The sequence below is a fragment of the Myotis nattereri genome (genome assembly GCF_964212035.1).
Source record: "Myotis nattereri genome assembly, chromosome: 2".
NCBI lineage: Eukaryota > Metazoa > Chordata > Mammalia > Chiroptera > Vespertilionidae > Myotis > Myotis nattereri.
The window spans coordinates 176,414,114-176,441,279 of NC_138076.1; the positions used below are offsets into that span (position 1 = coordinate 176,414,114).

Consider the following 27,166-nt stretch of genomic DNA (forward strand, 5'->3'; position numbering starts at 1 on the left):
GAGAGGCACTGTTTTAAATAGGCACAGAACAAAAAAAAAATAGTACTTTAAAAATATGGTTGGAATTCACTAATATATCCCATGCCACATAAATTACTGCTTTTTCTTATTATAAAAATATCAATACCTTTAGATGTCAATCAGTTAAACATATATCACCAAAAACATTAAGTTTAGAACATGTCCAATTGCAAGATAAAACATGCTTTATATTTTAAAAATAAATTAGACACAAATATGAACCTAAAGCTGAAGAGAAAGGCATGTATAGTATATAGATATATTTATATTTAATACTATATATACATAATTGCTATATACGTAAGATATTTTATTTTTAGGAGTATTTCTACAAAAACAAATATCTTTTCTTAATAAGTCGAAAGTTTGAACACCAACAACCTGCCCTTTTTCTGTTTTAAAAGGACATATTATTTATGCAGCTTGAGCTTTATACACTAAATTAAATAAGTTAACACAACAGCCTAAACTGTCCTTGTAATTCTTCTAACCATGGATCTATTTTGGCAACATGGAGGTATATCTTTCAAACTGTTACAAGTCTTACATGTGAAAGAGAAGACATTAAAATAATTCTTAAGTGAAAGTGGCCTATTCTAACCTGATAGTGACATAATCAATTGATACCATTTTCTCCAAGACAAAAGTACATATTCAAGAAATAGCTCATTAAAAAATGCTCCATTTTTCACATTATTTCCAAAAGTTATCGGTAGAATGGCTCTCCACATTAATTTCACCAGAGTACACAAACATAGGAAAAATAGTCCCCTACCAGATACATTTATGAGCCTATACTTCTCAACATAAAGTGCTAAGAGATGAGTAAGGAGAACTGGGAATGTCTTGAGCGGTGAATCTTGAGACCCCCACACTGTGGTTGGTCCTGGAGTTCAGCATTCTGATTTTTATTTAGGTTCAGGGTTATCGTCCAAGGTAGCTGAATGGTTGTTAGGACCATCAGGTGTCTCACCTGTGACAGCTAGAAGGATGATTTTCAGCCACTTCTGTTTCAGGTCCTCACTGTCTGCAGCAAAGCTGTGCACAGACTTGGACTGGGTCAGTTTGAAACTGTGAGGCAGGTCTGCACTCCTTGGCATATCATCCACAATATAGCCCAAGAGTGGAATGGTGGCCTGGGCTCTGACATCCTAAAGGAAAAAAAAATAATACATAGGAGTGTGAGATGTGTGAGCATGCTATACAAGTCCCTTCATGATGTGTGAGCATGCTCTACAAGTCCCTACTAAAACCTCTTTTCCTACGACTATTCCATACAGACTTGCACTGTGAAGTCTCCATGGACAGAGTTGGTGAACCAGGAATAGCACAGTGCCTGTACATGAGGTCACTGTTAATACTGACTGCATGAATTAATGAATGAGAGTGGACACCTAACTCAGCTAGGATTCATTGACCCAATACCTCCTCTGTGTAAGAGCCTCCCCAGCTCTTCGTTCAGTGAAAAAGGGAAGAAAAGAATAGTTATCTTATTGTATAAAACCAGCAAATGTTAATGACTCATTACCAAACAGTTTTACTTGGTGTTTCATTCATTAATGAATTAATTTATTTATGGGCAAGAAAAAGTTATAGGAAAAACCACAAAATAGAATAGAACATATACCTTGGCATTTTAAGTCTATTTCTAAAAAAAAAAAACACAAACAAACAAAAAAACCACACACAAGTTTTACTAGTCTTTAATTTAGATATAGGCTAAAATACAATAGGTACATTGAAAAGTTTATGTATTTCCAGGTGAATGCACAATTGGTATACATGCCCTGTTTTTTTCAGCATTATATACTCCATAGTACCTGGTGCTGCTCTGGTTAGAAGCTAAATCTGCATGTCTGTTGTTCCCACAGATTTATCTCAGATCCAAGCACAGACAGTTCTCAAACAACTGTTACTGGATAATGTTAATCTAAGCTTGATTTACATTTTTCTTCCTCTCAATTTCTTTCTCTTTCAGGTATTCCTATATTCAAGGTGGGTGGAGGGAAAGCTTGCCTGTTACTTCCTATTGTTAAAAAGGCTCCCTCTCCTTCCTGCTTCTTCCTCTATTCACCCCCTTCTCCCAATGTCCTTTCAACTCACCTTTTTTTCAAGCCCATAGAATAGGAATGAGAGAAGGGGAGAAAGGATCCATGGGGTGGAGAAATTATTGGTTATAAAAGGAATCCACCAGTTTAAGTAAACTTGAATTTGTTATTATTTTTTCCAATTATAATGAAACTGAACTTTCTTGTTCCATAGAGGGGTTTTGAGTTCACTGTCTAATTGCCTCCCCCGCCATCCGCATGACCTCTTTCCCTTCAGTCAGATGTGGTTCAGATACCTGCGGGGCACCGTACATGTACAGCACAAGAGGGTCTTGTTTGGGGATCACACACCAAGCTTTCTGCCAAGGTTTTGACTTCTCCATATACTGAAGAAAGCTGCACACCACACTGTTTCCAGATACTTCTGCTGATTCAGTCTAGAAAAATATAATGGAGTGAGAGTGAGTGAGACTGAACACAAAACGGGCCAGACAGAGAAGTAATTAAATTTAGGGCAACATTCATTAACTACAGTGTGCTTATATCAAATGTCTTCTGGGATCACCCAAAAAATTCATCTGCAATTATTATTTAAATATTCATCTAGATCTATTATTACCATGGAAAAATATCTAAGTCAATTTAACTGTCTCTATAGCCAGACCTTGAATTTAAATGAAGTTACTAGTAAACATTTATTAATTGCTTACTATGCATGCACTTTTCTTTGCTCACTAAGAAATGTATCATTTCATTTAATCCTCACACCAACACCAGGAAGTTACAACTTTCATTATCTATAAGGTTCAGAGATGAAATAGCTTTCCCAAGATCATACATTTAGGAATTGGGATGCTGGGATTTGAGTGCAGAGGCTAAACTTTTAACCGCAACGCATACCAACTTCACATATGTAAGAATCCATAACAAAAAGGCAAATACTGGCCAGCAATCTTTATCTTGGAATCTGAGATAATTCAAGTTATAAAAACTTCACTAAAGCCCTGGCCGGTGTGGCTCAGTTGGTTGGGTGTCATCCCATATACTGAAAGGTTGATGGTTCGATTCCTGGTCAGGGCACATGCCTGGGTTGAGGGCTTAATCCCTGGTGGGAGGCATGCAGGAGGCAGCCAATTAATGTTCCTTTCCATCTCCTTTCCTTTCTCAAATAAATCAATTAAAAAAATCTTAAAAATCAATGAAAAAATAAAAATTGCATTAATGTTTGTAGAGTCATTTATAGTTTTCTGCTTTGCCTCCTAAATACATAAATCACTGGCTAAAAAGGGAACAAAACCATTTGACTAATGGTTATTACACATTATAGAAAGCATCATATCCTTAGGGTATTGCTCCTCAGTGTCAATTCAGGAGTGCTGGTTTGCCAAATGTTTGGTTACTGGTTCAAGATAAGCACAGAAAGTAAGAGTAAACACTGAAAAACTTCCATAGAAATTTGACTTTGTGATGATACTCAAGCACATGATTGTGTGTTTTACAAAATTACTGAGCTATCATGAGGTTTGGAAATAAAACTGGCCCTTCATCACAGATAAGGGAAGAAGTACTGGCTGGCAAACTATGGACTACCAGCCCACCATCTGGGAGCTAAGAAAGTGCTTTCAGATAAACATTTAAAATCAATTTGATAATAGGAAACACTAACTTTAGACTCCAATTAAGGGAAATATTACCTTCCCTCCTCCCTCTAAAGAATTCCATTCTTATTACCATATTAGAAAAAAAACTGTACTAAATTATTGTATTTTAAATTTTGTCAATGTAAATTTGTTAGAGAAGTAGTAGTCTCAATTTTGCCTTTTGGCCTGCAAAAACTATAATAGTTATTCTCTGGCCCTTTACAGAACAAGTTTGTTAAGACCTTTGGTCTAGCTAGCTCATATAACACTAGTTGGCACAAAGTGAGTTTCAAATATTGCATGTATGTGTGTGTGCACATGTGTTCACATGGTTAAGTAATTGACTCCCCCAAGTTTTTTCTAGAAAACTCCCTTGAGGTTTTTACTTCATAGCTACAGCCTGAAACTCATCCCTTAAAACAAGTGATTGCATTAATTCAGTTGCATCAGTTGCTGTTGTTAAGAACTGAGCCTGTGTCCTTAGGAGCCAATGAAGCATTTCTTTCTCCCCGACCTGCCTGAAAAAAACCCATTTTGGTCTGCCATTCAAGCGACATCTATACAACCTGGAACTCAGAGTTATATTTTAAGTTTGCAGACCTGCACTTTAATCTTAAATGAATCTTGAAGTTCATGATCTTTTTCCAGTTATCCAAAATGACCTCTGTGTACTCTCAAATGCAGAACACCAACCCTGTTCTTTCTGTATGATCCCAACATTCAGCAACACAGAACAAAAGTATGATTTGTTCACCGTTCTCAAAAATTGTTAAATACTAAGAGAAATAACAAAATGTGTTACTTGTCTTCTTCAGGGTTAAAATACAATTCTATGTCTCTCATATAAAAATCTAAAAAACATCCAACATTTTCTATTTCATACCTCTAAAATCCCTTTTCGTTTCTTTTCTTCACTGTCTGCGAATCCACTTAATATTTGGTAACAGTCTTTACAAACTTTGCTCAATTTACCACCATCATACTCCAGATGAGCTTTGTAATCAGAACACTTCCAACAAACCACCTTAAATTAGAAAAGGTAATGAGGAGTCAATCATCATATTTTAAAAGCAATAAGATTTAAGCCATAAACATTTACAATGATAATGAGAAAGAGCTAAATATAAAAGGCAAATTTTTATTACGCTAAGAACATTAGGATTATCATCACAATATTATAGTGCTGTTTGTAATGGGCTGTGCTTGTTCATCTTTTCTTTCTGACCCTAAAGATAGGAGATCTTCAGAGGCTTAATCCAAACCCGTACTCTTCATACCTCTGGATGTTTCTTGGATATCCCGCCAAAATGCACTCATGAACTTCCTTGTCCTCAGCGCTCTCCTTCCCCCACTCCACCCTTCCCAACCTGTCCTCCTCTCCTCTGGCTCCCTGTAGTAGAAGATAGCACAGTCATTCAACCAATCATGGCAAGTCATAAACCGAGGGACATCCCTGATACCTCTCCACGGCTCACCCCAAAGAGTCATACTATGACAAAGTCCTGCCAATTTTACCTCCTAGAAAGTTTTCAATCTGTCCATTTTTCTACATCTTCCTAATCACCCGACTCTAAGCTATCAGCATCCCCGTTTGGACTATTATAGCCTCGTGATTGCTCCTTATAGCATTCTTACTGGCCTCCAGGCTTCTGCTCTTACATCCCTCCAAGCTATTTTCCAAATAGCACCAGATGCTCTCTTCAAATCATAATCTGATATGTTTCTCTCTATTTAAAATCCTTCAGTCTTCCCTTTGCTGTTGGATAATGAACACACTCTTCAGTATGGCCTACAAAGACCTCCATTATCTGCTCCTCTGACTCCCCATATCTTTAGTGACCCTGGCTTCTACGGCCCCAAAGTGCTGTGCTCCCTCCTGCCTCATCTTTGCTTCATGAGGTAACTCGTTCATCCTCCAGATGTTGACTCAAACTTCACTTCTTTAAGGAAGACTCCTCCAACTTCCAGTACAAAGCATGTCTCTTTGCACTGTGCTACTCAAGTTCCCTGTACTCTTTTTCATGTACTGATTACAAGTTATACTCATATACTGGTGTGATTATTTATGTAATGTTTATTACCCCGACTAGGCTGCAAGCTCTATGAGATTGTTCTTATATATTTTGCTCACCAGCACGCAGTAAACATTTATTGAATGCCAAGGAATGAATAACTATAATGAAAATACATATGATTTCTTAGTGAATGGTATTTTCCTTAATTACTATAGGATAATTGTTAATAAAAAAAAAACCTTCCACTTAAAAAATTTATCTTCTTGCTTCTAGAAGCATATTTTCCCCCCCAATTCATAGTAAACAACCTCTAAGAAATGTAAATATTTGTAAAACTTTTGGTTTAGGTTCACAGAATGTAAAATTCATGATATAATTATAATAAAATTACTCTAGGATTCAGAATTAGACTTGTTTGTATATGTAAACTCCTATTAACTGATCTCTTATTTTTAAATCATATCATAGTATTTTGATGATCCACAAACATTTTTGTTTGTTCACTGAACCAAATATATCAGTACCTAAAATCATTTCAAGCAAACCTGATAAATTTTAAAAAGTCTTCCCCGGGGAATGGAGGGAAATGTTTGCTATCACTTCAATTTGACTACAAAACGGTCTTGCTGAGTCAAAACTTAGAAAAAGAGGAAGAATAAATCTATAGTGTGAGGATAATCTAAAAGAGCTATTAATAAGAATATTTGCACTTAAGCACACTAATAATATATTACACTGCAATGCCTACCCTTCTATTTATTCGTTGCTTTTTAGAAGAAAGTATGTAATCTTTAACAAGGTTTACAAGGCCCTTCAAAACCTGCTGCTACCTCTCTCCAGCTTCATTTCATGCTTTGTTCCTCGTCATTCATTCCATATGAAACAACTCAATTTCTGAAAGCCCGTTATGTGCTTTCTGTGACTTGAGTTATAACCAGACACCTCTAATGGGCACCCAGCAGTCCACCTTTATTTCTCTGACAGGCTCATCTTCCCTGCCCAGAGATGACTATTTCACCTTAGTCCTTTCTCAAATCTCCTCCACCTTTCTCCTTCCCCCTTCATTTCCAGGTGATGACATTTTCTGCTACCTCGATGAAAAGATACATAGTACCAGACCTAAATTCCCTCATTTCCCACCAGCAAATTAAAAAATCCCACATTTACAGCCATCTGTTTTGTTTTCCTTTCTATTACCATGGAGTGAAGTTCCCCTCTCCCCATCAAAAGCCTGAACTTCCACTTATGCTAACAAGTTCTATCTAGTCCAGCCTTGAGCAAACTACGGCCCGGATCTGGCCCGTTTGAAATGAATAAAACTATTGAAAACAAAGACCGTACCCTTTTATGTAATGATGTTTACTTTGAATTTATATTAGTTCACACAAACACTCCATCCATGCTTTTGTTCCGGCCCTCCAGTCCAGTTTAAGAACCCATTGTAGCCCTCGAGTCAAAAAGTTTGCCCACCCCTGATAGCCTCTCAAAGCCATCAACTCTTTTGGTTATCATTTCTCTACTGTTTCTTCTGCCACACTTCCCTTACTCATCACACTCCAGCACACGACCTTTGGCAGTCTCAAAAAAAGACCAAGCTCTGGCCTGCCTTGGGGCTTATAAGATACAGACTCTGCATGAACGCAAGTCCCAACTACCTTCTGTGGTTAGCTCTTCCTCACCTTTTAGGCATCAGCTTACATATCAACCCCTCAGATAGATCTTCATTTTTCTAACTAAAAGTGGTTCCAAATCCTCCTTCCTTGCCATTATTCTCCATTTTAAACTTCCTGATTGCCTCCTTATTGCATCTATAGTCATTTGAAATGCTTATTTTTCCATTTACCCGACTTGGGTCTACTTTTCTCCATTAGAATGTAAGCTACATGGAGCTGGGTATCATTTTGGTTACCATTTTTCCTCCAGAACCCAGCACTGTGCTTTGTGCATACTTGTCACTAAAATAAGTTTATCTATGAAGTGCTCTACTGAATGAGTTTTGGCGCCTTTTCCAAGTTGATGATTTTACAATACTGATAGAGTTACTGGCCTTCTTAATGACCAAGAAATCTCACTTACATGTCCACATGCTCGACAATGATGCCTTCTCCTTGTCAGTGCGTTGAAAGGCTCTTTGCATTTCATACACATCGTTACTTCATTATCTCGGATCCATCTTGGGGCTCTTTTCCCTAGCTCAGCAGTCTAAAAAGGGAAGAGAGATTCAATTTTAACAGAAAAGAACTGTCATTTCCTTCCTTCCTGCCTGCCTTCCAAGCACTTTAACAACATTGCTCATACCCTGTTCTGGTAAAGAATTAAAAGGTTCAAAGACGTTTAAGCAGTATAAAAAAGGCACTCACTACTCATTCATCTAAGAAGGAATGAGATTCTGTCTCATAGCCAGTTGTGAAGGAAAAAGACTAGATAACAAAATGACCAGATAGATCTTTTGTAATTGCAAAGAGCCTAAAGTTAAGAATTTAATTCAACTTACAGAAACCTCTGACTGAATGTCATTATCCTTTGCAATCGCATTTCTGAAGGTTTCATACCTCTGATGGAAAGCATCGATAGTCTCTTGAAGGGCCTAAAATATAAATAAAATTCAAAGCACACATTAAAGTATCACATGAAAATTTATTAAAATACTATATTAAGCAAATATCTATGATGGGAATCACTTTAAAAATTAAATGACCTTGCCCTGGCCTGCAAGGCTTGGTGGTTAGAGCGTTGGCCTACACACTGGAGGGTCGCAGGTTTGATTCCCAGTCAAGGGCACATACCTGGGTTGCAGGTCCGATCTTTGCCCCTGACTGGGGGCGCATGTGGTCGACAACCAACCCAGGTGTCTCTGTCATATTGATGTTTCTGTCTCTCTCCCCTTTCTCTTTCTCTCTTCCCTCTCCCGCCCCCTCCTCCACTCTTTCTAGGAATCAATGGAAAAAATATCCTCACTCATCAGGTACAGATTTAAAAAAATTTAAATGACCTTGATCCGATGACTACATGTGCCCAATACAACAATATCTGCACGTTTGCATACACACACAGAGATTGCCAAAACAAAAACTAAAAATAGAAATAAGGTTTACCTTGATCCATTCTTCTTTGTCTTGTTCAGAACTAAAACAAAACAAAATTAAACTGAATGCAGAGACCATTAATGAGTTACACCTGGTGAATAAAACTATGTTTTAATGTTCTTCCAACTTTCTGGAAAACTCAGGGATGTCCAAGAAAGAGTTACAATTAAAATTAAACAGACTCTTTGGCAACTGAACAAATAAATTCTTGAACAGAGTTTTAGAGGATCTTCTTACTTTGGAACAGATAATTTTTGATGGGGAGAGATAAGTTTACCTTTTACATTAGAATGCCCTGACATTAAGTTTAACAACCATCATCTAGTTATAGACATTAGGCACTGGATATACAAGTAATCTTCAATTCACCTTTATAAAAGCACATGGGGTCTTTAAAGGCTATGGGCCACAGCCCACCTTAAGAAAGATTATAATTAGCTTTGAGAATCTAAAATATCTTTGTAAGGTTTTAGGGAACTATTTAACACTAGTGCCCTGGTGCATGGATTTGTGCACATTGAAAGGAAATTAATTAGAAGGTGGCCAGCAGGGCAGGACTGGGTGAGATGGGCCGGACACGCCCTGGAGCCAACCTCCCGAGGTCCTTCCCCAGCGGCTACACCTGGGGTGGTGTTGAGGCTTGAATAGCATCTGCAGAGTGAGCGGGGTCCCTCCAGCAGGTGGTGTCCCTCAGCCTGGCCTGTGGGGATTAGGCCAAAACCGGCTCTCCAACATCCCCCAAAAGGTCCTGGATTTCGAGAGGGCGGTTCTTGGGTGACACACCCTGAAATCAGGCTTCCTCCTCTCTGGTTCCAAGGTTCGCATCACCTGAGAACCACCACTGCCAAGTCACCGCAGCTCGGCAGCTCCTGCATCGAGCGTCTGCCCCCTGGCGTCAGATGGTCGCTTAGCCTTTTATATATATAGATTCCCTTTGATGAACAATTTAATTTTATTCTGCTAGAAGGCTTCAGGTAATACCATACCTAATCAATTACAGATAAAGCAAAACAAACAGTTTAAATGCCCGTAGGAAGGAAGTTGCACAGATTAATGGACACCAATATTTAATAACGTTTTACTGAGAAAAATTTCCCTTGACTGTAATCAAATCCTCTGGTTTTCCTGTTGAGGCCAATTTTTTTTTTTTTTTGAGGCCAATTTTCTTAATTCTATTCTCTCATGCAGGTAGCTTACAGAGCTGATTGTTGTCATATAACTATCTTAGAACAAACCCCGTTAGTGGACTCTGGACTAAGATCTCCAAAGAGTGGGCTCTGTTTGCGTGTGTTGGGTAGGTGAGGGCTAAGGTTGAGTTCCGCTTGAATGTCACATGCCTTGGTCCCACAGGGATCACACATGCATGAGTCTGGCAGGAGGTTTGCTCCTATGACACTGTCCATCCTTCCAGTACATTTATTTTTGAGTACCACAATGTCTCAAGAATGCTGCTGGAATCTGTACCTATAAAATGAAAGATTCTGCTTATTGTTCACCTGGGGATCCTTGGTTGGTGGGAGGTGTGGTGTGATATCAATCTTTCCCCTCAAAAAGATTCTCCCTATTGTTGTGCCCTGCCCCCACCGAATCAGCTCTAAGATCCTGAGAGCATCCCTGCATGCTTGCTGCTTTTAGCTTTTTAAATGCTAAGGAGCTTGACAAGTCTTCAATCCTTTGTTTAGTTTACTCACCAGTATATTTTTATATCCATTCAGCAACCAAAAACCATTAAATAAAAACTACAGAAACTAAGAATACTTTATATTCTTTTGAACATGGAAGGGTACACAGAGTATAAGAGGTCAGTCTTCAGGCTGACTCATTTAGCAAGAAAAGCAGAGCCCCCCTTTCCCCCCCTCAAGTGGCTTCAGAAGCAAATTCTCTTGAAATATCTCTAAATACATACCCAATTTGGAGTTCCATGTAATCCCACTAACACTCTTACTTTCTGGGACTTTCAATGTTTGTCTCCATTCTTGAGTCATTACAGACTAGATGACAAGTAATCACTTAATTTTGATCTTCAATTTACCATATAATCATAAATAGAACTAAAGCAATGATATGAGGGGAATAAAACATTTGAGGAAAATGATGTTTCGATAACTAATTGGAACGTATCCAATACTGCATATTGAAACTCTACAAAGTGATGACTACCTGCAGTTAAGAAAACTCCCCATGAACCAGCCCCACCCTAAAAAACAGCCCAAGCTGCTAAAGAAAGGCTGGAGTTCCTGGTTAGGCACCCCAAGAAGCCTCATAATCTTCAGCTGCTTCGACACACCTCTTGGTTTATAGATTTGGAAGTATGCTGACATTTCAGAGCTGGCAGCTCCTTCATTCTTCCACAATGGAGACTCCTTTAACAACAATCAGAACTGGGGGAGTCCTCCTTGTTGCCAGGTCCAATCACCCAGTGAGTCAACATCTATATTCTTCTCTTGGGTTTGATGGCTGGAGCCCAAACCCCATCACGATAAGGTAGAAAAACCATAATATTCAAAGCCAAGTCCTCCACCACTTTAACTTGTGTTTGAAATGCCACCTTTGAATCCTTAGCTCAGTCCCCTGGCAGCCTGCCACATCTTCCATAACTGTAATTTCACCAGTTCCCTGACTGCCAGGGCACACATTCCTGCTAAAATGATTTACTCTTTTTTTTGAAAGTCTGAAGTTCAAGCTCTTATGTGGTCACTGAGTACGAATATCCAGGATGAATTCACCTGAGCAGCCAGAACCACATGCTATTGGTGCAAAGGAACAGAAGGGCTCTCTGACTCTCCACAGCTTCTAGGATGTCAGACTATCAGTGGTGGGCCCTGGCCGGTGTTGCTCGGTGGTTTGAGCGTGCACCAAAGGGTCTCTGGTTCAATTCCCGGTTAAGGGTATGTATGTGCCTGGGTTGCAGGTTCGATCCCATGTGTGGGAGGCAACCAATTGAAGTGTCTCTCTCACATCAATGTTCCCCCCCCCCCCCCCCGCCTCTTCTACTCTCTCTAAAAATCAATGGAAAAATATCCTCGGGTAAGGGTTAACAACAGCAAAAAGAACCATCAGTACTGGGATTGGTACTTAACCCTCTGATCTGTGATGTTTTGGAGCCTCCCAATTTTCACCAAGCCAGGCCTTTATAGGATGAATAGATAACAGTCTTCTAAAGCAGGTATTTAAAACCCAACAGCACTCTGTCCTGCAGTGGTTCACACATGAAGTAGCTGTGATCAACTGCAGTGGTTCTCATATTTTCTTCTTTCCAAACATGGTTATGCTAGGGGGATGGATGCTGGAACTCCAACTCTTTCTCTTCCATTCAGTAAAGCATGTAAGAACCATCCCTTCAGAATTCCTGGTCACTAGGGGCCACTACAGCCCCAAATGGCCTCCTTCGTGTCCTCCAACTGTGGCAAGAGAATCACTACCTTTTCCAGCCTGCCTCCTTCGAACATTCTCTCCATCAAAGTGCTAATAAGTCCCATGAATGCAGAGCCTCTGAAGGACTGAGAGTTAAGCCTCAACATTTAGCATGGGATAATAAGCATCAGTGAACATGTGTGGACCAGAGGAAGATGGAGGGGGAAAGGGTTAGGGAGAACCTTTTCCTATAAGACTCAAAACGTTGGCTTAAACGCAACAACTTCATTCTCTGAGCACCTTGTAAATCTAAAGAGTAAAAATAACTTACTGAGCATTAATTTCTGAAAACAACTATCCTAGGCACTGTGGGGAATCAAAAGGGATGACATAATTCCTGCTTTTTAAGGGCTTCCATCTCTCCACTTATGTCCAACCAGACTCGCAGAGGTTTGTAGCATTCACCTGGGAAAGACTCAGCATTTTCTATTCTACAATTAATTCTGATGTGTGATAAGAATGGCTCTCTTACCTGGCTTGCAATTCCAGTGTTCTCTCTTTCCCAGATACCTGGAAAGTGTGCGGATATTCCTCATTGTGAGTCTCCACAATTTGCATTCCATCTAAGCCAACCCTGGTCCGAACTGTGAATTTGGAGCCCACCAAGCTGAATTTTGGCACACAGTACAGCAACATGTTGTTGAACTGCAAGGAGACAGAACACACATCAATAAAGAGGAACACAAAGTGAGAAGAAAGTGACCAATACTGAATGTAGCCCTACACAATAATCCAAAGACTTCCCAAGGAGTACCAGACTATCTATGTGAGCAAAATTATCTAAATACTATACAGTATTGAGATTTTGTGCTTGCACCAAAATTATCATAGTTTAAAATGCATAGCTTATACTTTCCTTTGTTGGTTCATAAATATTTTATTGATATTTCAATAAACCAATCATTATTTTGAACCATTAAAGAAATTAATTCAATTCATCAACAATATATTAAGAACCTTCCATATACCAGCAACTGAAACTACCAACCCATAAAGTTGAAGTACTTAGAGAACAAAATTTCTAATTGTTATATCTTAGAGAGCAATTCTATAATAGCTGTTAGAGGAAAAGTTTAATATTTAGTCATTCTTTTTATCAGTGTATTTATTGTTAAGTTAATATATAGCCAAAATTATTAGTTTAAATTTTATTCAAACATGTGGGGTTAGCACATTGTCAATGTAAAAACAACAAACAAACAAAAAAAACTAAGCCACTGTTTTATATTGACCCACATCTTGCTTAAAAATTCATTCCAGCCCTAACCGGTTTGGCTCAGTGGATAGAGCGTCGGCCTGCGGACTCAAGGGTCCCAGGTTCGATTCCAGTCAAGGGCATGTACCTTGGTTGTGGGCACATCCCCAGTAGGGGTTGTGCAGGAGGCAACTGATCGATGTTTCTAACTCTCTATCCCTCTCCCTTCCTCTCTGTAAAAAAAAAAAAAAAAAAAAAAATCATTAAAAAAAACCCCATCACGTATGAATTAACAGAAAAGTCATCTATTTTAGCAAAAAAGTCTTTAAAGATCTTTACAGGATCTACTTTTAAAATGAAAAACTTTATTTTGGATTGAGTCAAATTATGTGTAGTCCCTCTTTTCCAGTCAACAAGGAGCAGCTCCTGCTCATCAGGCCCAAGCAATGAGTGACTTTGGGAGAGCAATTAGTTCCCTTCGAATGTATTAAAATATGCAAAAGGATGAAAGAGTAAATATTTGGGTTAATTTGTGGGAAGATCCATACCTATATTCCTACTTCATACTTATTGTTTCTAGGGTTACATATATTTTTTAAAGATGTGAGCAACTGGAACTTAAACCCTTATGCACCTTGTAACCTCTCATGTCTCAGGATCATTCTCTGTAAAAGTTACAGGTTGTTGACAGAATTCAAAGAGGAAAATGTCTGGTTCTACAAGCTCCTCTCTTTTGCTCCACACGGCCATAAAGACAAGAAATGGTGGTGGATATTTAAAGATATCGCCACATGTTTATGTGATACCATTCTTTGTACTCATTCTGAAAGCCAATTTCTCACCAGTTGTTCCTCATACATTATTTTGCAACTTCCTATAATCAGTGTCAGGAATTTCATTTCCACAACTGGATAATGTAAAGATCAGGCCCCAACTCACGCCCCCAGCCTCTCAGCCCTGCAGCCCCGCAGCCCTGCCTTGACCTGGTTATACCTCTCACCTGTTCCACCATCCCGCCTGCGGGGTGATCGATCGGGGCTGGGTCCCCCAGGTGCTGAGGGAGCCAGGTGGTGGGCCCTGCCTGCTGCAGCTGGTTGCCATCTGCAGGGCGATTGGGCCCCAGCTTGTACCTGCCTTGACCTGGTGCTGCCCGCTCATCTGCTCCACCATCCCACTGCGTCCCACTCTAGTTGGGGCCCATCAAGGCCAGCAGCGCCTCCACTGCCGCCCGCTGCCGGCACCGCATCACTGATGCCCGCCATGTTCCATGCCACCCCCTGGTGGTCAGCACACATCATAACAAGCAGTTGAACTGGTCGAATTCCCAGTTGAACAACAGCCCGAAGGGATAATTTGCATATTAAGCTTTAATTATATAGGATGATATATTTCTCTTCCTCTTTCATGTTTTCAGGATTACATTTCCCCTATTATATTCTTCCTAAATGGAACTTCATATTCATACTGTCAATAACTATATATTAACCTTTTATTACTTAGGTCACAATCTAATGCTAGTCAATAAATACTCCTTTTCTTCTTCCCAGAGATGAAGGTGAGAGCTCTTAAAGGAGACAGAATGTGCTTACAAAGAAGTGGATGCCATAGCTGTGAAGGAATCAGGGAGCTAGCCCTGCTCCCCCCGTGAACCTTGTTCCTGTGGCAAAAGCCACCGTCACCTTCTCTCTTGGTTCCCATGGACACTGAAAGAGGAAGTTAGAGCAACTGTAACTCTGAGTAGATCAACTTTCCTTTTCAGTGTAGGGGTTCCTTTTTATTCCATGCCCATAGCTCAGAAGCAGATATCGACAAAGCAATCCCTGGCTGGCGAGGTACCCTCTGGAGGTGCCAGGCTGGGCCCAAACCTAGAAGCAAGTCTCAAGTTTATTAAAAGTGTAGGGAAGTGCCTCCTTCTTGATCTCTAATATTCCTCAATTATTTATTTCAAGTTTCTTAAAATGTATTTATTTGAATGAAATAATTCAATTTCATGTTGCAATAGTGACTGTTCCATTAAAGTTTGGGAAAGTAAAAGTACATTGTTGGAGAAATTTCCAGAGCCTAGTTTGTATTCAAAATTTAAATGAGTTGGGGCTGTGGGAGGGTGGGAATCTAAATCTATCAAGCTACAAGGAAATACGAAATAGAACTCCAAAGGGTCAAGAATAAAACCTCTTTGGTCATTTTATATTTTATAGGATAATTCAGACACTTTTTTTTTTTTTAAAACTTTCCGATGTGAGGTGTGGTTATTTACTTAATCAACAGAATACCCTACCATTGACATATACGTATATACGGTGTGGAGACAAAGCAAATTTGCAACACACACAAAGATTTGAAAGCTGATATCAGATTCTAAATATGATTTGGCTTTTCAGATAAATGTAACATCCCCAAAGTAGGAAACAGAAAACTGGCCCTCATTTTCCTTCTGGAGAGAAAGGAAAATAAAAATGGTACTTCAGAAGTTTCTATATATGAAAAACACCAAGAATGCTCTATGGGAATAAGAGTGTGCTGGCCAGAGGAGAGACTCTGGGACAAGTACAGCATTAGAGGGGGAGGATTAGAAGGACAAACACGATAGGAAATGCTTCTAAGATGGCCTTCAAAAGATGGATGTGGCATTTCTAAAACCCCTGCTGTCTCACTTCATTCTCCCTGGAGGCAAATGCATCATGAGAACATGCACTGGAACAGGAGGGTCCTTGCCTCAAAGTTACTACTGCTTTATCCTCCACTTTATCCCCCTCCCCAAAAGGCTCTTTGCCCCCCGTCCTCCAAACAGCTGCTTAATTGGGCTTTGTACCAAGGTATGCAACCTAAAACTATTTCCAGAACAATCCTCAAACGTGTAAATTAAACTAAGGCAAGTGGTTAAAAGTTTAACTGCAGAAACTGTAACACTAATGTGAAAGAGAAGAAAAATTACCTAAGTACCTAAAGGCTTGGTAATGACAAAGGGGAGAAAAACATTGACTCCCAGGCATTGTGCCCAGAAGAGTGTATTATGCATGTCTCTTTAATCTGTATTTTTGATGCTCTGACATCTTTGTTTTTTAAAATATATTTTCATTGATTTCAGAGAGGAAGAGAGAAGGAGAGAGAGATAGAGGCATCAATGATGAGAGAGAATCATTGATCAACTACTGCCTGCACGCCCCCTACTGGAGATAAGGCCCATAACCCGGGCATGTGTTCTGACTGGAAATCAAACCATGACCTCCAGGTTTGTAGATTGACGCTCAACCACTGAGCAACACCAGCTGGGTGATGTTTTGACATCTTGGGGCCTTGCTGACCCTGAAGGGACTGCCCTCCCAGGGTTACCTCATTTCCAGAGCCAGGAAATGACTCACCTGAAAGCAGGCCTTTCCAATGGGAACCAACCTATCCAGAGTCCACATACCCTAAAGCCTCCTTTATCAGGCTCTCACTAGCTGAGTCAGAATTGCCCTGCCCTGATCACCTAGGGCCAGATCCCTGACAACAGCCCCTAAGCACCAGAACCTGATAAAATTATGTACACTGGCAAATCCTAAAACTGTTCCTCCTGCCTGGCCTATTCCTTCTTGCAGAAATCACAGTAAAACTCTTGCCCATGTTTTCTGCTTGTTCCCTCTGCCTCTTGACTCTGGTGCTTTCTTATGTAACATCCCCCCACCCCCACCCCATGGTGTGGAATGCCCCCTCCTTTGGGATCTGTTAGCATAACTATCTTTTCAATGGCAATCATCTCCAATCTGGTGGCCTTACCACACCTAAACAACAAAACATACATTTCAAAATAAATAGACCTCTGAACCCTGACAGGACATGTCCCTGATTTATATGGAGGTCTCTACAACTTCTGAAAGGTGAAGTGCTTCTGATGAGCTCAAATGATTTTTTATAGTTAATTTAGACAACATCTATGTATTTTTTAAAGTTACTGAAATATAATTTATATACCATAAAATATATTCTTTTAAAATGCATAATTCATGGCTTTTAGAATAGCCATACATTGTGCAGTGACCACTACCATCTAATTCCAGAACGTTTCATGACTTCAAATGGAAATCTTGTGTCCACTTCCTCCTCCCACTAACCCTAGGTAACCACTACTTACATCCTGCCTCTATGCATTTGCCTATTCTGGACATTTCATATGAATGGAATCATGCAGTGTGGCCTTTTGTGAATGGCTTTCTTCATTTGACACAATGCTTTCAAAGTAGCATGTATCAGTAGTTTATTCCTTCTTATTAATGTATCATGTTCCACTGCATGGATATACCACATTTTGTTTACCCATCATCAGTTAATGAACATTTAGGTTGTTTAGACTTTTTTACTAGTATGAATAATTTTGCTATGAACATTCATACACACGTTTTGTGTCGACGTATGTTTTCAAGTTTCTTGAGTTATACAAACTTGGAGTGGAACTGCTGGGTCATATGGCGATCATGTGTTCTTTTTTTCAAAAATAGACCACTCCTCTGCATGACAATTAGTTCCTAGAAATTTCCCATTTAAGGAAATTATAACCAGACAACAGAAACCTCTAAGCCCCCAATAACAACTCATATTATAATGGTGAGATGACTGCCTTGCAGCAGAAAAGTCAGATGTGAGTAACATCCTGAGACTGTATGGGGTGCCAGTCACTGAGCAGCATCTATGCCAATGTCTCTCTGCTTCTTTGCCTATAATAACAATCGCAATAATAGCTAACGTTTACTGAGCTATCACTCAACGTTTGCTTTCTTCTACTCAGTGTTAGCTATTACGATGATTGTCATATCATTAGATAGGAAAAGGAGCTGGAACTACCAGTGGCTAAAAATAAATTGCCTGGATTCCCCAGGAGATATCTTACATGTCAGCCAAGCCCCAGACTAATGGTTATTTCAGGAAGTGCAGGCAGGGACAGGCCTGACTGCAGTGACAAGGAACTATGCAGCAAACTTGTACTTTTCACATACGAATTGTAGGTGCACGTTTTCCAACATAGCTTATATACTTCTTCAAACTAGAAAGGCTAAAAAGTAGTGTTTAGAAATGACTAGGAAGAAAACTGTTGTCAAGAAATAATATGTTGGCACAATATCCAGGAAATAGTACCTTTTAGCTTGTAAGAATGAAAGGAGAAGAAACCAGAAAGCATGTCATACCTCACACACACACACACACACACACACACACACACACACTGCTGGCTATGACCATCATGGAAAGGCTCAATTGTCTTCAGGATGTGTTACCACAGTAAATTGCATATGGCAAATACACAGAAAAATTATAGAAAAATACTTCAAAAATAAAGATTTGTGTCCTTGAAAGAACAACTTTCAGTTACCGAGGACTTTCCCGATGTGGAGTCTTGACAGTGGTGATGGCACCAGGTTAGATACCATTGTTTTGGAGAGCAGGCAAGGATCCTAGTTTTCCAAGATGTATATAACAATGCTTATAAATTATTCTTAAGCAATCTGCTCACACGACAATACTCACTAACAAAAGGTAGCGTTCCTGTGCTGATGTGTTCCGAGCAGCTAGTTTAAGGATCTGTCCTTCTTTTATTAGTTCATTGGAAGGATTTACAATGTCTTCCTCTTCTCCCAGCATTTCATAAATCTCTAAGAGTTTCTTTAGGTTATCCTAAGAAATGAAAACAAAGCTCAGCAACATCAAATATAAGGAGGTTTCACCTTAGTGGTTTTAATAATACAACAACCTTAGCTAAAATATGAATAACTCAGAAGCAATTGGAACTAAGCATAAATTTTTGTATAAAATACGTAACTTATGAGGAAATTAAGAGAAGGTTATTACCGATAACCTTAAACAGTTTATAAACAATCCTTTTTGTTTATCTATACCAATTCATTTTGATACAAACTTTAGATAATATTAGGCTATATTACTGGCAATTATCTAACTAGAAGATTCCCGTCTCCTCTTACCACTTACCATTTTTCTTATTGCACTATTAGAATGGCTTGCTGCTGTAGATATAATTTCCAGTGATTCTAAATGGAGAAAAATAAAATAAAATAAATATATATTGTCCTTACTATGCAACTAGATAGCTGAATAACATATACTTTACACTACAATAAGAAGAAATCTGGAAAAAGAAAAAAAGAAAAGAAGCAGAAATCTGAGACCAAAGATCTATAATAATAAAAGCATAATATGATAATTAGACCGGATGAAGCCAGGGATACGACAGAAGTCCAGGGTCCTGGGTGCCTGCTGGCAGCCGGAGGAAAGCCTGGGCCCCAGGTGCCAGAGGGAAGCTGGTGCCGGCAACCGAGGGAAGGAATGCCTACTCTTTCGTGCATTGGGCCTCTAATACATAATAAAAGCAGGAGGCAATTTCCATTTACAAACTAGATACAGATACTCCTCGGGTTATACTGTTTCGTGGTTACGTCGCCATCTCCCATCCTATATAATAAAGAGGTGATATGCAAATTAATCCTCACATCCTCACAAGATGGCTGTCTATGACTAGACTGGCAGGGGTGGTTAGTGAGGGACAACCAAACGACTGAACAAGCAGGCTGCGTGGGGTGACCAGGCCGGCGGGGGGAGCAGTTAAGGGCGATCAGGCCAGCATGCAGAGGCAGTGAGGGCAATCAGGCTGGCGGGGGGGGGGGGGGGGGGGGGTGAGGGGTGCAGTTAGGTGCGACCAGGCCAGCACACAGAGGCAGTGAGGGGCTTTCAGGCCAGCAGGGGGGGGAGGGGGTGGCCAGTTAGGGGCGACCAGGCAGGCAGGCAGGTGAGCGATTAGGAGCCAGTGGTCCAGGATTGTGAGAGGGATGAGGATCGGGTCTAAACCAGCAATGGGACATCCCCCGAGGGGTCCCGGATTGGAGAGGGTGCAGGCTGGGCTGAGGGGACACCCCCCCCCCCTTGTGCACAAATTTCGTTCACCGGGCCTCTAGTTTATTAAAAAAAAAAAAATCCGTCATTTCAACATATGTACATATGTTCTTTATGTTTTTTATTATTTATTTGCCACAAGCAAAGGTCAGGAATTGCTATCTTTCTTTTAAATTTTTTTACTGTTTCACTTCATTACTGCTGTGTATGTGCTCCATGTGAGTTATGTAGGTGGGTTCCGACTTACGGCAAAAATCGTGTTATGTCGCGCCGTAGGAACGGATCTCCGACGTAACCCGAGGACCTACTGTACTTTCAAAAGTTCATTTGTAAGTAGGTCAATACTTGGAACTTGAAGGGTATTTCCTCATTGACAATTATGAGGCTTACAGATAGATCTAATCCATAATGGAACTTTCAAAATCAGCAAACACCATGTACACTAGCTTGCGACAAGGCCCTCTGCCAGGTGCTTTCATAGGTATTAGGTCAATTACTTCTTATACAACCCTGAATGGAAAGTATATTCGTTCCATTTGACAGATGAAAGAAATGGAGTGTGATGTGTCTTGGCTAAAGTCACACAACTATGATATTAAAGGGCCACATTTAAACCCAAGTCTTCTGACTCAAATTTCTACAACATTTCAGTGGTATTATTTTATTGATTTTATGAGCAATTTAACCACTAAGTAGAACTAACATTCTTTGGGAAAAGACAGCCATAGTTCTAGCTTCAGCCAATGCTGATAGAGGGTTTTGCTGCAGGGGTGGGTGGTATGGAGAGATGGCAATGGGAACTCATAGTCTGAGCAAGGTAGGAGGCCTGGGGCCCCCGGTGAAGCTGGGGAAGCTGAGGTCTCCTGCCGGCTCCACCCCAGGGAATGCTCTCAATATTAAGTCAGGTCCTACTCTCTGCCTTTCTTTTCTACCTTGTGAATCCTGGTTGGGTTAATTCTGTTACAACAACCTATAGGCTCTGGACCAAATTTTCTGTCTTCTTTGTTCCATTACTGAACAAATTGCACTTTTGTTCCTTTCCCGACTTTTCTGTCTCCCTCTGTGATTTCCTTAGAATTTTAGTGTAAGTCGCAACGGGAAATCAAAAAGAGTAATAAAATATCACGTTGCCAATTTTGTCATTTTTGACATTAGCACATAAGAGGAAGTCAGAGTCTTTAAGTATAGAAGAAACTGAATTTTATTTACATTCTGGAGAATTATGCGGATACGGGCAATTCTGTGCATTCCACACAGAATCCATGAGACAGGGAAACAAAGCAAGACAGGCTGGGGCCATTGCCCAGGAGACCAATTTGAGGAGTAGCAGTGGTAACTCCCACCTCCAGCCCCACCACCAGTTCTGCCACTAACACCAAGAACTCAGGCCAGATGTGTGGAAAGTGGAGATGAAATAAAAAGTGAAAGACAGCACGTCAGGAAAGTTCTAAACGGAAGAGGGAGAAAGGGGAGAAGAGAAGTTCCTGCGGTCACTGACTCACTTGGATGGTGGGATAATCAAATCAGAGCCTGTGTTCAAAAAAAATACCCAGGCTCCTAGACTAAAGATTGTGTTTGGTGATCCTCATCTCTTATCAAGGCACACTTATAATGGAAGACAAGAAATTATTAGAGGAAGTAGCAATGCTTTAAGATTATACACCGTATTGTTAATACTTGTTGAATACAAACCCAATTCTATTTCTTAACTTTCATTCTTACTTTCACAGCTAATAGATTTTTTAAAAATATATTTTTATTGATTTCAGAGAGGAAGGGAAAGGGAGGGAGAGATAGAAACATCAATGATGGGAGAGAATCGTTGATCGGCTGCCTCCTACATGCCCCCCACTGGGGATCGAGCCCACAACCCAGGCATGTGCCCTTGACCAGAATCAAACCCGCGACCCTTCAGTCTGCAGGCTGATGCTCTATCCCAGGGGTCCTCAAACTATGGCCCGTGGGCCACATGCAAATACAAATATTGTTTTTGTTCCCGTTTTGTTTTTTTACTTCAAAATAAGATATGTGCAGTGTGCATAGGAATTTGTTCACAGTTTTTTTTTTAAACTATAGTCCGGCCCTCCAACGGTCTGAGGGACAGTGAACTGGCCCCCTGTTTAAAAAGTTTGAGGACCCCTGCTCTATCCACTGAGCCAAGATGGCTAGGGCACTAATAGATTTGTTTTAAAGTACAAAAGAAAGTAACATTATTAAAACCTTTAAGCTTTAAAGAAAGTCTTTCATTTAGACATACATAACAAGTCTTCTATAAAATAAAAGACAACTAGCAGAATAGGAATAACGTTTTCTCACGGGAAAATGTTAACTGACAGTATATAGCATCATTATCTCTTCTGAACAGGTAAAGCCAACACTGCTTATTTTGAGATAATAATTTTGAGATATGCATCAACCTATCTAATTAACCAGCAGCGCTAGTAATTCCGATAGTTGTATTCTTCCTGTGAGAAGGTAATTGTGTATTGCAATCCCAGATGTCTCTAAGACTATAGTTTGTTTGCTTGTTTGGTTAATCCTCACCCTAGGACATTTTTCCCATTGATTTTTAGAGAGTGGGAGGAAGGGGGCGGGGGGGGGAAGGAGAGAGACATCGATGTGAGAGAGACACATTGATTAGTTGCCTCCCGCAGGCTCCAAGTTCTAGGCTGGGGATCAAACCTGAAACCCAGGTACGAGCCCTGGACAGGAAATCACACCCACAACCCTATGGTCCGCAGGCCGACGCTCTAACTACTGAGCCAAATGGGCCAGGACTTTAAGACTATAGTTTTATATTTCAGAGTTAATGATTAATGAGAAGCCAGCAAGAGAAATGTGATTTGCATTGCTCTAAAGTGCTTGCCTAATTGAGGTGCTGTTAACAATATCCAGTGAGATTATTTCCTGGCACCAATATTTTCCTGAAGTGCCTATCAGACCTATATCTTGCGTTGGAATCACAAAGCTGCTTGGCCACTACATTATCCCATAATGGAAAAGAGCGGGGAATGCATTTACTTTTCGCATCATTCCAGTCTGGAGAGTCAGGGGGCAATTTCCGCAGGTAGTCCTTCAGGAGCATCTCGTACCGAGGAATCCGCTGAACGGGCTCCAGCATGTGGTGCTGCAAGGTCAAGTTCCCACAGACCTTCTGTTTCTGTAATTAGAAAGGTTTGTAAAGAAAGATTTAAAAATTAGGTTAGCTAGTTGAAAAATGTAATACAGAGCTTTCATCAAGGGCAGTATCTCCCTACAAAATACAGTCTATGTATCATCTGCATTAGATATAACTGCGGTACTAATAAAAATAGGAATTTTAAACCCCATCCGAATCTATGAAACTATGATTTTTGAGGTTAGGGCCTGGGCATGTGCATTGGAATCCCTGATTCTTCCACTGCAGTTTGAGGACCACCAACCAAGGGTAAGAACAGAAAGGAAAATCAAGCAGCATTTTAAGCAAGAAAATTCCACATTGCTGGCAACCACTTCAATGAGTCATTACAAGTCTGTGTGAGGTCATATTATTAAATCATACTGTAGAGATTTTCAAAAGAAGCATCTACTATTTAATGAGCTTCACTAAGAAAAATTTTATTAAATGATTTTGGACTCAGCAGAAACTATTTTATAATAAGGCCACCACAAACATCATTTCCTTTGAACTTAAAAAAGACTCTACACAGAATGACAAGATCTGATCATTTCATTATCTGTCAGAATTTTTCCATTTTTCATTAGGTCATAGCATTCTTTTCCATTAGAAACCAAACTCCTTAAATAGATTTTTTTTTCCCCTGGGTGAAATCGAGTCTATAGCATTTGTTTTCAATAAGCTGTTGACATAAAAAAGGGAAAAGATTCCTTGAAAAGTAAGATGTGTTCTTGTTCATATTAAACAAAGCATGAATCTTAACATATTTATTCAACTCATAGCATGATTAAGGCAAGGTTATACAAGTCATATTAAGACACGGTTAGCAATTAAAAAAAAAAAAAGCAAATAAGAAACCAAAGGCTTCGCAGAGAAAGGAACATTTAACCTGAACTTGGAGGAGGGCAGGCTTTGGGTGGGAAGGCATCCTAGGAAACCAGGAGGCAAATGAAGATAGAGGGACCTTGGAGAACAAGCCCAAGGCAGTGGGGCATGAAACATGGTCAATAAAAGGGAACAATGGAGTTTTGTTACCAAATAATATATTTGTATGGAAACAGGATGAAGAAATAGTAATCTGGTGTAATAATGTCAAACTGAGTGTAGTATTGTTTCAGGTTTTCATGCAGGGGAGTGATATCATTAGAGGTCTGCTAAGATCAACCTACTGCAATATGGCTTTAGGAAGATGTGGGGAAGCTAGTTTGGAAGTCATTATTGTAGACCAGGAAATGTAAAAAGAGCCTGAAATTAGCGTGGAAGCTGAGGGGTAATGGCTTTGCTTAATAAATATTAATGTGCCCTAACTGATTTGGCTTGGTGGATTGAGCGTCAGCCTGCGGACTGAAGGGTCCCAGGTTCGATTCCAGTCAAGGGCATGTACCTTGGTTGCGGGCACAACCCCCCGGTGGGGAGTGTGCAGGAGGCAGCTGATGGATGTATCTCTCTCATTGATGTTTCTAACTCTCTATCCCTCTCCCTTCCTCTCTGTAAAAAATAAATAAAATATATTTTTTAAAATAATATAAATAAATAAATAAATATTGTTATAAGTTTAGAGATCTCTTTTGACTTTCTCTAACAAACATATTACACACACACACATCAGAGAAAATATTACTGATCCCAAAATTTGTACATAAAGACACTGGGGCTCAGGAGAGTTAGGACAGCTTTCTAAGGTAAAATGATTGTAAGTGGCAGATGAGGATTCTAAATTAGGTTAGCTGATTCTCAATCCATTGCGCCTTTCACAGTCTCATCATTCCCTCATAATATGGAGATGACAGACATTGTAGAGACAGATTTCTGATTTGGTAAAATAATGACTACCATCACCAGCATCGTGCAGTGAGCACTTATTATGCAACAAGCTCCATGGTAAGCACCTTAGATACAGTATCGCCAGGCAAACAGAGAGAAGAGGAAACACAAAAGAGAGCCGTCAAGGGGCGCAGAATTCCCAACCCCAGAAACGTATGTGATCTAAAGAATTTTTAAAAAATATTTAAACTTTGGCACAGAATAGTTATTAACAACTTCGACTAGAGAATCAAATAGAAATTACTATGGTATTATTAAAATGTATTATTCAGGTGTCACAAAAAATTTAAAAAAAATTTTTTAATCATATAACGTCACAAAAAAATCCAGAATAATTATATTTCTAAAACATCAGAATTTATAACAATCATTCTTTTTAAACAATGTTCTTATTGATTTTAAAGAGAGAGGGAGGGAGACAAAAATATCAATGAGAGAAAAACTATAACCATCATCTATATATATAATGAGCCAGGGGCCATCACATCTGAAACAACCGAATGGATGACCAAACAGGCTGAGTGGGGCAACCAGGCAGGCAGGGGGATTAGTGAGGGATGACCAAACGACTGAACAGCAGGCTGTGTGGGGTGACCAGGCCGGCAGGGGGCGCAGTGAGGGGTGACCAGGCTGGCAGGGGGGTGCAGTTGGCGGCAACCAGGCTGGTGGGAGGGGCGGTTAGGAGCGATCAGGTCAGCAGGCAGAGGCGGTTAGGGATGATCAGGCTGGCAGGGGGGCCAGTTAGGGGCAATCAGGCGGGCAGGCAGGTGAACAGTTAGGAGCCAGTGGTCTTGGATTGTAAGAGGGATGTCCGACTGGATCGGGCCTAAACCGGCAGTCGGACATCCCCCAAGGGGTCCTGGATTGGAGAGGGTGCAGGCTGGGCTGAGGGTCCCCGTCCCCCCGCCCCCCCCCTCCCGCACAAATTTTGTGCACCAGGCCTCTAGTTCTTTATATTCACTTCTATTCATTTCAACATTTCAACCTCTGAAAGAAAACAAGAGAGGCACAGAACTAAATGGGAATTCACTTTGTAATTTACATGGACCCTAATAAAAGCACTCTCTTGCTCTCAAAAGCAAATGGAGAATTTACTGCTCAACACATGGCCTATGCTCAATATTTTAATTTTGCAAAGATGGTTTTTACATAATTCAAAGTTGAAGGAATTTGGCTAGGTATCTCAAACAGATATCACAATCTAAATTTTATATCTAGAAACTTTATGATTTGGACAGAACAACTGCTGCATAGCCTTAAACAAAAGAGTCATATTACCTGGATTTCTTCAACTACTGATTTGAACTGGGGAATACGCTCTGTCATGTTTTTAACCAATTCCATTGCGTTATCAAATCCTTTCACGTATTCTCCATACATCTTAAGGAATGGTGCCAATTTCTGGAGGATGTCACCAATTCTAGGAGTAGTTTCCCTGTATAAAATATAGAAACAAGTCATTAAGATTTCTTATAGAATGAGTGAATTAACAGGACTTCAAAAGAAGTAATCACCTCTCTACACACACCCTATACTTAATCAGATTCACTCTGCTATGAGATTGGTAGAGAATGAAGGAAGGTAGAGAATTAAACGAAGTTTAGGAAGGAAATAGTAAAAAGCAATACTAAGAAAATCTTCAAGCTCCATATAACTCATAACATTGTATCTTCACTAGTAAAAACAGTTTGATGAGCAGAGATGAAACCCTTTTAACTAAAGTTGAAAACGTACACCTTCTATTATTGGTCTATAGCAGGGGTCCTCAAACTACGGCCCGCGGGCCACATGCAAATACAAATATTGTATTTGTTCCTGTTTTGTTTTTTTACTTCAAAATAAGGTATGTGCAGTGTGCATAGGAATTTTTTCATAGTTTTTTTTTTA

General features: G+C 39.9%; 1 protein-coding gene across 1 annotated transcript in view; it reads right to left on the minus strand.

Annotated features, from left to right (window-relative positions):
• Positions 1–310: 310 nt before the first annotated feature.
• FGD4 (FYVE, RhoGEF and PH domain containing 4) overlaps positions 311–27,166 on the minus strand; it is a 224,573-nt gene continuing 197,717 nt past the window's right edge. Inside the window, exons 7-17 of the mRNA XM_081083679.1 lie at positions 26,558–26,714; positions 23,320–23,458; positions 19,381–19,439; positions 18,922–19,068; positions 12,697–12,869; positions 8,820–8,850; positions 8,219–8,311; positions 7,801–7,926; positions 4,593–4,733; positions 2,366–2,506; positions 311–1,172 (exon numbers count right to left, since the gene is read on the minus strand). Of these exons, the coding sequence (XP_080939805.1) occupies positions 930–1,172; positions 2,366–2,506; positions 4,593–4,733; positions 7,801–7,926; positions 8,219–8,311; positions 8,820–8,850; positions 12,697–12,869; positions 18,922–19,068; positions 19,381–19,439; positions 23,320–23,458; positions 26,558–26,714 (1,450 nt within the window). The 3' untranslated portion in view covers positions 311–929. The remainder of the gene's footprint in view (positions 1,173–2,365; positions 2,507–4,592; positions 4,734–7,800; positions 7,927–8,218; positions 8,312–8,819; positions 8,851–12,696; positions 12,870–18,921; positions 19,069–19,380; positions 19,440–23,319; positions 23,459–26,557; positions 26,715–27,166) is intronic.